Source organism: Dama dama, chromosome 33, assembly GCF_033118175.1.
Source record: "Dama dama isolate Ldn47 chromosome 33, ASM3311817v1, whole genome shotgun sequence".
NCBI classification, from domain to species: domain Eukaryota; kingdom Metazoa; phylum Chordata; class Mammalia; order Artiodactyla; family Cervidae; genus Dama; species Dama dama.
In genome coordinates, this window is record NC_083713.1 from 39430003 (window position 1) to 39442166 (window position 12164).

The 12164-nt window shown below is 35.2% G+C and overlaps 1 protein-coding gene across 21 annotated transcripts in view; it reads left to right on the plus strand.

The window, feature by feature from the left end:
- BAZ2B (bromodomain adjacent to zinc finger domain 2B) overlaps positions 1-12164 on the plus strand; it is a 313340-nt gene that overhangs the window by 262739 nt on the left and 38437 nt on the right. For all 21 annotated transcript variants that reach the window (XM_061135321.1, XM_061135323.1, XM_061135319.1 and 18 more), the window contains 5 exons: positions 2411-2551; positions 5863-6117; positions 7079-7293; positions 8148-8222; positions 9016-9259. In XM_061135321.1, coding sequence (XP_060991304.1) covers positions 2411-2551; positions 5863-6117; positions 7079-7293; positions 8148-8222; positions 9016-9259 — 930 coding nt within the window. The remainder of the gene's footprint in view (positions 1-2410; positions 2552-5862; positions 6118-7078; positions 7294-8147; positions 8223-9015; positions 9260-12164) is intronic.

The window sequence follows — 12164 nt, forward strand, 5'->3', positions numbered from 1 at the left end:
AATTTTCCCTATTAGTGATTATAATTCATTATTCTGGTAAGTGACCACGAAGTTGTCTTCTCTTCTTCAGAAAAGTACTTAGAGCAACATTTTATGCATTTAAAAATTGGAAATCAAAAAAAAAAAATTGGAAATCTAATTCTGGAAAACAAAATTGTTCTACCAATGATAATTTGATTTGAAAATCTGTATTGCGTTGTGGGATTGTTACACATTAATTGTGTATATTTTAAAGCTTTTTTTATCATTTCCTTCCCAAATGTCTGCATGAATCAGTAATCCAGAAATTTAGAAGTAGTATAAAAATGAGCAGTAATCTGAGCATATCTTATAAACAAGTCCTCATGACATGACCTCCATGTGTCACAGTTCCCAGCAACTATTCACCATGCAACCTACAGTCCCGTCATGCTCTCTCAACTCTTGGCTGGGAGTATACTTCTCCATTCCTCTGTCTCCCCCTTGGCATGCCCTGCCACAGCCGTCAGGGTGCTGTCTTACCAGTGGTAATTGAAATGGAGATGGTTAAGTTATGGAAAAGAAATGCTAACATACTACAGGAAGCAATAATGCTAGGTTAAAATTATAGGTAAGAGCTATAATTAGGTATGAGAAATTGGAAGAAGGTGGTGTTTTTTAATTAGAATTTTGATATGCAAGATGAGATCAATATATATTCCTCAACAATATATGTTTATCAGGAATAATAAGTAGTTTGACTAAATTTACATAGAATATAAAAGTGGGAGATAAGTTTGGAAAAGAAGCGAGTCCAAATTCAAAAGTATTTAGACTTTATTTTGGTAAAAATAAAGAAAACTGAAAGATGTATATAATAATGACAAGTTAGAATCGTCATTATTGATATTTCTCCTCTAATAAGTAAAAATATTGATTGGGCCGAGGACAATAAGATACAGCCTTATACCTGTCAAAATGCAATTTATCAAAAAGATAAGTAATGGTTCCTGGCAAGGATGTGGAGAAAAGGGAATGCTTGTGCACTTTTGGTGGGAATATAAACTCATGCAGCCACTGTAGATAACAATATGGAGGTTTCTCAAAAAATTAAATATAAAACTACCATATGATTCAGCAAATCCACTTCTGGGTATTTATCCATAGAAATTGAAAACACAAATTCAGAAAGACACATGCACCCCCATGTTCACTGCAGAATTATTTACGATAGCCAAGACATGGCAGCAGCACAAGTGTTCATCAGGAAATGAATGGATGAAGAATATGTGGTATATATATATAAATGGAATGTTATTCCGCCATAAAAAGAATGAAGTGTTACCATTTGTTACAGTGTGGGTGGACCTAGAGTGTAGTGTGTTAAGTGAAATAAGTCTGCAAAGACAAATGCCGTATGATTTCACTTGTATGTAGAACCTAAAAAGCAAAACAAGCAAACATAAAACAGAAACAAACTCATAGATACAGAAAGCAGGCTAGCATTTCACAGAGGGGAGGGGAGATTGTGGGAACTGGTTGAAATAAGTCCAGTTATAAAATAAGTAAGTCATGGGGATATAATGTACAGCATAAGGAGCAGTCAATAATACTGTAATAACTTTGGAGACACAGTAACCAGATTTGTTTATGGTGATTATTTCATAATGTGTAAAAATATCAGGTCACTGTATTGTACACCTAAAACCAACATAGTATTGTAAATCAGTTATACTTCAATTTAAAAAGAGAATTGTATTTGAGATATGATAATAAAATAATGACACCAGTATTATGGAAAATCACTTCTTTCAAAAGAATGTCATCCTCTATAAGAAAGGAAACAAGATTATTTCCATATTGTTGCCATTACCCAAAATATTTTTAATGCTTTTGGAATTGCATTCAGAACCTATTTGATATTCTTTTAAGTGTTGTTTAGAGTGGTAAATAATATTTTTATTTCATCATAGATGCACATGTTCAGACTAGCTAAATCACTTTTGATTTATTTTTTATGCAAATTCAAACATGTTTCTATTTTCATGCTGTAAATCTTATTTCCTGGAGCTACACAAAAATTTTCGCTAATACTAATTAACTTTTTAAAATAAATATTTACTTGTCCATGTTTATTTTATATACCTGCTTTTATTAATATTTTAATCTCATAATCTGGGAAAAGATTGAATAAATTTTAAATAATGAAATAATCAGGATTGAAACTAATACTGATATTTTGTCATAAGGTTATTTTCAAACTTCAAAGGGTGAAAACACGGAAAAGCAAAATGTCAGTATTTCTTTGTAATTTCAAGTCTATTCCTAATCATTCCAAGAGAATTTTTGTTCATGGAAATAACACTTTGATTACCTTTTAAATTTTAACTGGAGGTTTTTTAAACATACACATTGATTAAAGAGAATATGTGGACATGGTTTTCTTTTTAAGGAAAAAGAACGATTGAAGCAAGAAAAACGTGATGAGAAAAGATTAAATAAAGAACGTAAACTAGAGCAACGAAGATTAGAATTAGAAATGGCAAAGGAACTAAAGAAGCCTAATGAAGACATGTGCTTAGCAGACCAAAAGGTAATTTATCATGTAAACTATTTCATTAATAAATTTAAATTTTTCTGTGTTCTCATCTGATTCCTTTGCCAGAGCTGCCATTATGAAAGCCTTGTGTTTTTAGCTAGAGGAGTGGATTTCCAAGTCTAGGTCATCTGTCTCTCCTGGTACAAGTAAACCTCTCTAGAGCTCTGTGCTGATAACGGCAGTTCTTAATATATAAATGGAACACCACAAACCTTTTTAATATAAGTAGTATACTGTAGAAATCTATAAAAATGAATTATAGAAATAGTATTTCTGTGTTTCATTTGGTCTTTTCGAGGCATTTAGGAACAGAAAGATCTAACTCCTCCCTCAGGCTTCCATAGATATTTCAATAAATTAGGATTTGCAGTATAACCTCTTTCAATGCTTTAGTGGTGGTAGCTAACTATTGAGTATGTTTGGTTTGTGCCAGACACAATGCTAAATGCTTCAGATGAGTTTTCTCATTTGGCCCCCACCGCAATCTGGTGGAACTGGTATTTTTGCCCATTTACAGATGCGAAAACTTGAAACAGAGAGGTTAAGGAACTTGCCTGAGATTATACAACTTATATAGCAACTTGGATTCAGGCTTCACTTTGTTAAACTCCAGAGCCCATACTCTTAATGACCCTGAAAGCCAAGGAGTGTGTCCTGTCAAAGTACCTCAGGTGTATGTTCTCTTCCATGATGCTTCACAGATTTGTAATATTGCTAAAATACATAAAAGTAGCAATTTGGAAAGAGCAGAAGCATAGTAACAGCTGGTATGGTTTCACATACTATGAGTAGAAGTCAGTTATGTTTGGTTATAGTTAAGATAGTATTCCTGGAAAATTGTGTCAATGCATATCATGTCTATAATAGTATCTCAATGATATAATAGTTATACTTGGTCAGTAGCATCTATATTTACTCATATGTCATATGACATACAGATAATGATTATCTCTTATTTTTGCAAGCTCTTTTATAAAGTGCTTAAAGCAAACTTCTAGTGTTGCTGTTAGTTGCTATGTCCGACTCTTTTGTGACCCCATGGACTGTAGCCAGCCAGGTTCCTCTGTCCATGGTATTTCCTAGGCAAGAATACTGGAGTGGGTTGCCATTTCCTTCTGCAGAGGATCTTTCTGACCCAGGTATCGAACCCATAGTTTCTGCATTGCCAGGCAGATTCTTTACTGCTGAGGCGACAGGGAAGCCCAAACTTCTAGTACCCAAGTGGAAAATTAAATTTACTAATATTCTACTTACTTACTTAGCATAAATGCTTTTAAATAAAGATGAAAGTATGCACATGTTGGTAAGTCACTTCAGACTCTTTGCAACCCTAGAGACTATAGCCCACTAGGCTCCTCTGTCCATGGGATTCTCCAAGCAAGAATACTGGAGTGGGTTGCCATGCCCTTCTTAAGGGGATCTTCCTGACCCAGGGATTGAATCTGGGTCTCCTGCATTGCAGGCAGATTCTTTACAGTCTGAGTCACCAGGGAAGCCTGTATATAATCTAGTTTTAGTCAATTGGATGTTTAAAATTTCCTTAGCACAGAATAGGTATAGTGGTTAGTTAACATGTTTTAATCTCATATTGAGCAGTTTTTTTGAATCCTAATAAACTTTATTTTCTTGCTAATCCTTAATGATCTTTTTTAATCCTAAATTGTCATAAATAACCTTTTATTTTCATTTAAGTCCATATGTACCATATAAAATATTTGTAAGTCCATTTTAAGACTTGGGCTTCCCTGATAGTTCAGTTGGTAAAGAATCCGCCTGCAATGCAGGAGACCCCAGTTCAATTCCTAGGTCAGGAAGATCCTCTGGAGAAGGGATAGGCTACCCATTCCAGTATTCTTGAGCTTCTCTTGTGGCTCAGCTGGTAAAGAATCCGCCTGCATTGCGGGAGACCTGGGTTCGATCCCTGGGTCGGGAAGATCCCCTGGAGAAGGGAAAGGCTACCCACTCCAGTATCCTGGCCTGGAGAATTCGATGGACTGTATAGTCCATGGGGTCACAAAGAGTCGGACATGACTGAGCAACTTGCACTTTCAATTCACTTTGTACTTTAAGACTTACTTTTGTTGGTTTGCTTTATAAATTTTTAGAATCATATGGAATTATGTATATCTGATATGATTCAGGAAAAAAGAAGACAGAATTAAATGGTTTTCATATGTAACAGAAGATTTGTATTACGTCAGCAGTTATCCATAGTTTGTGTTTCTACACACTATTAGTGGAAGAAGTCTTTAGTTCATTATTACACCAAGTGCAGAGTAGCGGACACATTTTTGAACAGGGTCCAATTCAGATAATGTTTATAAGCCACATTTTTCCCAATCATAACTGAAAGTATATTTATTGAATTGTATTCATGGATGAAAATGTTTTTAGATTACTTATTTATTTAATTTTTTTAATGTCCATGAAAGCTGAAAATATAATTTAGTCATTAAAATGTTAATATGTGAGCATATTTGAGAAATAGCAGAAGAAACAGCTCTCTCATTTTGATACTGAATCCGTGTTCCACTATATACAGGAAACCTCAAGACTGACAGTTGCACTCTGACTGGCTTCTTGACAGGGTTGTTTGTTCTTGTCATGTGGACCTAATAATTTATCTACATTCATTAGCCAAAGATGGTACCTCTCTCTCCAACCATACAAGCCACAGATGTGTACATGGTTAGTTTCTGAGCTCCCCAAAAGTGTGAATTATAAATCAGTTGACATCATTAGAAGAAAGTGTTGCACGTGCCCTACTGAGTTGGTCCATGGTAAAGTAATCATGAGATACTTATTTCTTATGTTATCTAATTTTTTCTCCAGTTATGTAACCTGTGTTTTGTCAATATTTAAGTTAAAATTAGTATTCTCTTTTGTAGAGATCTAAGGTCATGTTGATTTCAACCAAAATTTATTAATGGCTGCTTGTGTTCAGAATTTTATGATTAGGTAAAGAATCTACCTGCAGTGCGGGAGACCTGGATTCAGTCCCTGGGTTGGGAAGATCCCCTAGAGAAAGGAAAGGCTACCCACTTCAGCATTCTGACCTGGAAAATTCCATGGACTGTATAGTCCACGAGGTCGCAAAGAGTCGGACATGACTAAGTGACTTTCACTTTCACCAGGGGGTTATAGAAATGCCCTCATGGAATTTATAATCTAGCGGGAAAAACCATTGGTACAAGGCAGAGAAAAATAACAACTTACCTTACTTCCGAAGGTATAAAATCATTTTTAAATGATTTTTTTAAACTATTTTTTAAAATTATTCTTTCTTTCTTTTCTTTTATTTTCAGCCTTTGCCAGAGTTGCCTCGTATTCCAGGACTTGTTCTCTCTGGAAGTACATTTTCAGACTGTCTCATGGTGGTGCAGTTCTTACGAAACTTTGGTAAAGTTTTGGGCTTTGATGTGAATATTGATGTTCCAAACCTGAGTGTTCTTCAAGAGGGATTGCTAAATATAGGGGACAGCATGGGTGAAGTACAAGACTTGCTTGTGAGGCTCCTCTCAGCTGCTGTATGTGATCCAGGTCTAATTACAGGATACAAGGTAAAAAACAAAATACATCTTTTTAATTTGTACTATCAGTGCATTAATAGCTGGCTTTAGCATGTTAGCAAAAGACTGTATAGACTTACTCAATTTTTTCTACATAGCTTCTCATGAAGTTAAAGGTAGATTTGCTTCAGTTATAGTTGGTACAAACTTAGAAAAACCTGGTTCATAAAGCCTAAGGAATGTAAATCATTCCCAAATTACTTTTATTTTCCTTTAGCTTTTGGCAAAAACCAAATTTATTTAAGGAATTCCCAAGTAATATTTAGCAAAACAGAAAATTCTAAATTTGTAAAGAAGTTAGAACTTACATGTGTCCTCTGAAAGTATACTGTGTTCTCTTTGAAATCACTGTAAATAACTGACGCTAATCAAGGCCCCTGTAGAACAGCATGTTAAGACTCTATATTGCTACGTGGATACTCAATAAGTTCAAATTTATCTTAATTCCAATTAAGATACACATTTCAGTCAGTTTTACTCTAGATAATATTATAGAGAGAGAAGTTTCCAGATACACCTGTTACTTTTTCCTCCATCTCCCTATTCATCCAGCATACCAGGCAATAAAATCCATGACACTGTAGAACCAGAAAACACAATAATAGTACTCTTCAACCCCTCTCCCACCACTACTGATGGATATAGCCTGTAAAACCTTCAGATAGTTTCTATTGCCAAAGAAGGTATGATTTTTTTTAACCACAAATTTACATACTCTTCTCCACACCTAACTTTTAGCCAAGTTTGAAGAAGGAATGGAAAAATTACAAGTACTTGAAAGCTTGTCTGATCATCCATTGACTGTTTTTATCTCCATTTCATCAAAAATTGTGAATAAAGCCCTTGTCAGTAATAACTAAATCATATAATACCAATATTTAAAAGTCTTACTGCTTATATTTTATGAGTTAGTATCAGTCCTTATACTGATAAAAATGCCAAACTTTTATAGGCAAAAACAGCTCTTGGAGAACATTTGCTGAATGTTGGTGTGAATCGAGACAATGTTTCCGAGATTTTGCAGATTTTTATGGAAGCACACTGTGGGCAGACTGAACTTACTGAAAGCCTGAAGACTAAAGCTTTTCAGGCTCACACTCCAGCACAGAAAGCCTCAGTTCTGGCTTTCCTGATCAATGAACTGGCATGCAGCAAGAGTGTGGTGAGGTAAGCACATGTCCGGACTTTTCTGGTGATTATTTTCTGTTTTAAATTTGTCTAGTCACAAAGTAATACAAATTGCTTATAGAACATTTGAAAGTAACAGACTACCACAAAGAAAAAAATTAAAATTATACTAATCTCACCATTCAGAGATGACAAATGGTATTTTAATGTATTTCTTTTCAGCCTGTTAAAAAGAAATTTTGAATCATACTGTGTATAGTCCTTGTAACACTTCTTGTTTATTTGGTAATTTTATTATTTATTTGTATACTGAAATGTGAACAGTTTTTTGTTGCTATGACTCTAGAATCCAGTTCTGTTGTAAGAACTCAGAATCTTTCTTTTATCTTCGGTGGCAGATGACTACCTCATTTTTTGCTAGAAGCCATTTGTAGAATTATCCACTTACTTTTTATCATATGCTGATACAATCTTAATATTATTTGTTTATTGCATGTTAGTTTGCACTTTTTAAAAAAATACTTAATCTCATTTAAGAGTCAAAGTAAGTTCTCCACTATAATATTTGAAGATTTGGTGAACAAATTCCTCGTTCATCTTGTTCTTGCTATTTATTATTTTACAGATTTTAATTATGTTACTTTTATTCCTTTACCTTTCTAGGGAAAGAATCAATCCAAATATTTCAGAGCCATGCGTTTCTACCATTGCTGGATGTTTTAAGTTTTCTGTACATCTCTTAGCTATGTATTAGTATAATTTTTCATTTGTTTTTGCTATTCATTGGCAATCATCATTTGTACTTAGCAAAAATCTGCATCATTTTATTTACCAAATTAATGTATTGCATTATGTATTAATTTATGTCTTCTAATAAACTTTTGCATTGGCAGTGAAATCGACAAGAACATTGATTATATGTCAAACTTAAGGAGAGATAAATGGGTGGTAGAAGGTAAACTCCGCAAGTAAGTCCTATTTTATTAAAACTAATATACTGTTTTCCTTCTTCACAAATTTCTGAATAAAGCATACTAAGTGCAAAGATGGAATTTAAACTTTGTTTTGTCTAAAAATTAGAAACGGCAAAGTTTAATTAAGCTGAGATATAAAATTAATAAAACTCAGAGGCAGAGTTTTCAGTGGACAAAAGATATAATGAGATTCATTGAACTCACATGCTTCAAACTTAAAAGAAAGTCAATTTATCTTTCTTTCAAAGAAGTCAAGCAATCATATATTCAAAGATTGTTGTTTCTATCAGGTTACTTTTGTCATAAATAGAATCTGTTTGGAGCTACCACATTTTTCCTTAATTGTTTTCTAATTACAGTTTGCTTTTACAAAGAGTCTAACATATCCAAATATATTCAGCATTAAAGCTCAATTAGCTTCCTGCCAGGAAATATAATGCTGAAATTATTCAACTTCTATGTTAAGAGGATAGTTTCTTTGCAGTCACTTGAATTGAAATTTACTCAGTCAGATATAGGATCAAGAACTATCACTTGGCCATTCCTGAGTTAATCTCGGTTTTCTGTGTTTTTAAAAATATGTATTCTGATTCCAAAGAGATAGTATAACTCTTAAAAGTTAACATATTTTATAATTTCTGTGAACATATTTCTTCTAATTTTTATTGTCATTGATATATTGGTTACTTTGAGAGAAATACCACATGCTTAAAACTCATAGTATGATATTTAAAAAGTACAGAGGGAAGCCTTTTCTTCCATATCATCATTTTTTTCATATTTAAAGGCTCAGAATCATTCATGCTAAGAAAACAGGCAAAAGAGACACTTCAGGTGGCATTGATCTTGGAGAAGAACAGCATCCATTGGGCACACCCACTCCAGGACGAAAAAGGAGGAGGAAGGGAGGAGACAGTGACTATGATGATGACGACGACGATGATAGTGATGACCAAGCTGATGAAGATGATGAAGATGAAGAAGATAAAGAAGACAAAAAAGGAAAGAAGACTGAGATCTGTGAAGATGAGGTAATCAAATTTAGACTTGACTAATACTGTATGAAATTTTGAAAATAATACAGAATTTGAAGTCAGATGGACTTGGGTTTGAATTCCATTGTGACACTCAACACAGTTTATTCATCTGAAAAATGAATATTATAATATTCACCTCAAGGTTTTTTGTGATGCTTAGGTAAATATTGAATAGAACTTCTACACATAGAAGGTACTTACGTTGAATAAAAGAAGTTAAATTTTTCTGTTTGTATAATAATTTGAGCGTTCTCCAAAGAACTATTCATATTCTTAATTTTAGGTATTTTTTTAATTCTATTAACGTGCTATCTTATGTTTATTTTATACAGTACTTAATGCCTTCAGAGTGTTGTCAGGTGTAGTGAAACTGATATATTTCTCAGATCCTAGTTTATTGAGTACAGGGCTCTAGGCACTTTTTTAACTTTTACTTTTATCGCAGTATAGTTGATTGACAGTGCTGTGTTAGTTTCAGGTGTAAAGCAAAATGAATCAGTTACACATACACATACACCCACACACGTGTAAGCTTCTTTTTCTGTGTGGCCCTTATAGAGTACTGAGTGGAATTCCCTGTGTTGTGCAGCAGGTTCTCATTAGTCATCCCTTTATACATTGTAGTGTGTGCATGTCAGTGTCAGTTTCCCACTTTCTCTCTCCTTCTTCCCCTTATCCCCCTAGTAACCATGCATTTGTTTTCTGCATCGGCTCTACTGATTTTTTTTTTAAGATTCTTTTCTCTGTGTAGACCATAATCAAAGATGAACAAAGCACTGAAACTTTCCTTTCAATTTACAGTTTCACAGAGGAAGACTTAGAGTAAGAAAGAATGATGTGTTAAATGTTAACTGCTTTGCTATCAGTATTTACAATGTATTAGGCAGGTCCAAAAGAAGGACATTGAATCTTTCTGAGGAATAAATTATCACAGAGGCTCTCTGAACTCATTAGCTGAGGCTACAAGCTGGGCTGAATGCTAACCTAGAGAGAATCCAGGAATCCATGGAAAAATCTTCCAAGCAGAGAGAATAGCATGAGTAAGGACTCAGAAGCCTTGAAACCATAATGTGCTTTACAGGCCCTATAAGTGTTTCAGTAATACTAGACAGCCTCATATACAACAACTCTGAACTAGGATTTTATAGTTTTATGGTGATAGGAAGCCATTGAAGGGTTATAAGTGACGGAAGGACCTGGTCAGACTTGATTTTTCAGTGGCTCACTGTGTCAACTCTGTGGAAAACAAATAGATTTGGCTAGAGCAAGATCAGAAGTGGGAAGATCAGTCAGAAGAGGCTGCTCTGGTTTAGGTGAATTGTGACAGGTCTGAAAATAGACCAATGGAAGGAAAAGACTCAATAGATATTGAGAAGGAAAAATGAATAGTCTTTGAAGATGGATTGTGTAGGTTGATGGAGGGAGAGATAGGATTGATTCCAGCTTTCTGGTAGGGGACTACCTGCTTTTGTTGCCACTACCTGATCTGAAGAATTCAGGAGGGACTTCCCTGGTGGCACAGTGGATGAGAATCCATGTGCAAATGCAGGGGACATGGGTTCCATCCCTGGTCCAGGAAGATTCCACATGTTGCAGAGCAACTAAGCCCGTGTGCCACAACTACTCAGCCCATGTGCTGCAATTACTGAAGCCCGTGTGCCTAGATCTTGTGCTGTGCAACAAGAGAAACCACTACAGTGAGAAGCCTGTGCACCACAATGAAAAGTAACCCCCGCTCCCCGCAACTAGAGGAAGCCCACACAAAGCAATGAAGACCCAGTGCAGCCAAAGATAAATAAATAATGCTTTAAGAAAAACAAAACAAAAGACTGCATTGGCCATTAAAAAAAGAGAAGAATCCAGAAGGAGCAGAGTAAATAGATGACAGCCGAGTAGAGGAATATAGAACAAATATCTGAAGTTAGGAAATGATACTAGGTTTTATTTTGAACATGTTGAATTTGAGGTGCCTGAGCAGTTTAGCAGTCAGTTGGATTAAAAACCCAAAGCCTGGAGAAGAGTTCGGTCTTGAAAATGTAGATCTGGAGGTTATTAGTACATAGACAATAGTTTAAATAATGAGTTGGATTAGTTTGCACAGAATTGGTTTGTTAGTGAGAGTAGTAATGAGATTGGAACCTCAGGGAATGTCAGTGTTTAAGAAGAGCCTTCAGGACTTCTTGTTGAAGAATGAACAAAGGTAGAAAATTTCTGTAGTGGGTCAGGGATTGCCAAGACCAAGACCGCCTCCAAAGTCTGACTCACTAGGATGACTCACAGAAGTCAGCTTCTGGTCATGCTATGGCTACAAGTTATTGCAGCAAAAGGAAAAACAAAGCAAAACCATTAAAGAGAAATGGCATATGGGTCAATGTCCAGAGGAAATCAGTCCCAGCTTTCAAGAGTCTTTTCCCACTAGAGTCACAAAGAATGGGCTTAATTCTCCTAGCACTGTGTTGTGACATTTAAATTGTGTCGCAACTGAAATGTTTTGTTCTAAGGAAGTTCAATAGATACTGTGCCCAGAGTTTTATACAGGGATGGCCACATAGGCACCCTCTGCATAGAAGGTGCCAAAACTCCAGCCTCCCCTCCTCCACAAAAAAGTAGGTGTTTGGTATAAACCACACTGTTAGCGCAGTTTAGGTCCAGCAAGCTATTCTTGTCACTCTGGGTTGGGGAACCCTCCAAAATTCAGGTTTCCAGATGCTAGCCAAGGGTCGGCTTTGTAAGCCAATCTTTCAATGCTTTCAAAGACCTACAATGTTAACTCTTTTCCACACATGTAATAATAAAAAGAATCAAGAAAATTAAACATTTTTAAAAAGAGGGAATTATAAACAGTGTTAAGGGAGGGCTTTCCCTGATGGCTCAGTGGTAAAGAATCTGTGTGCCAATG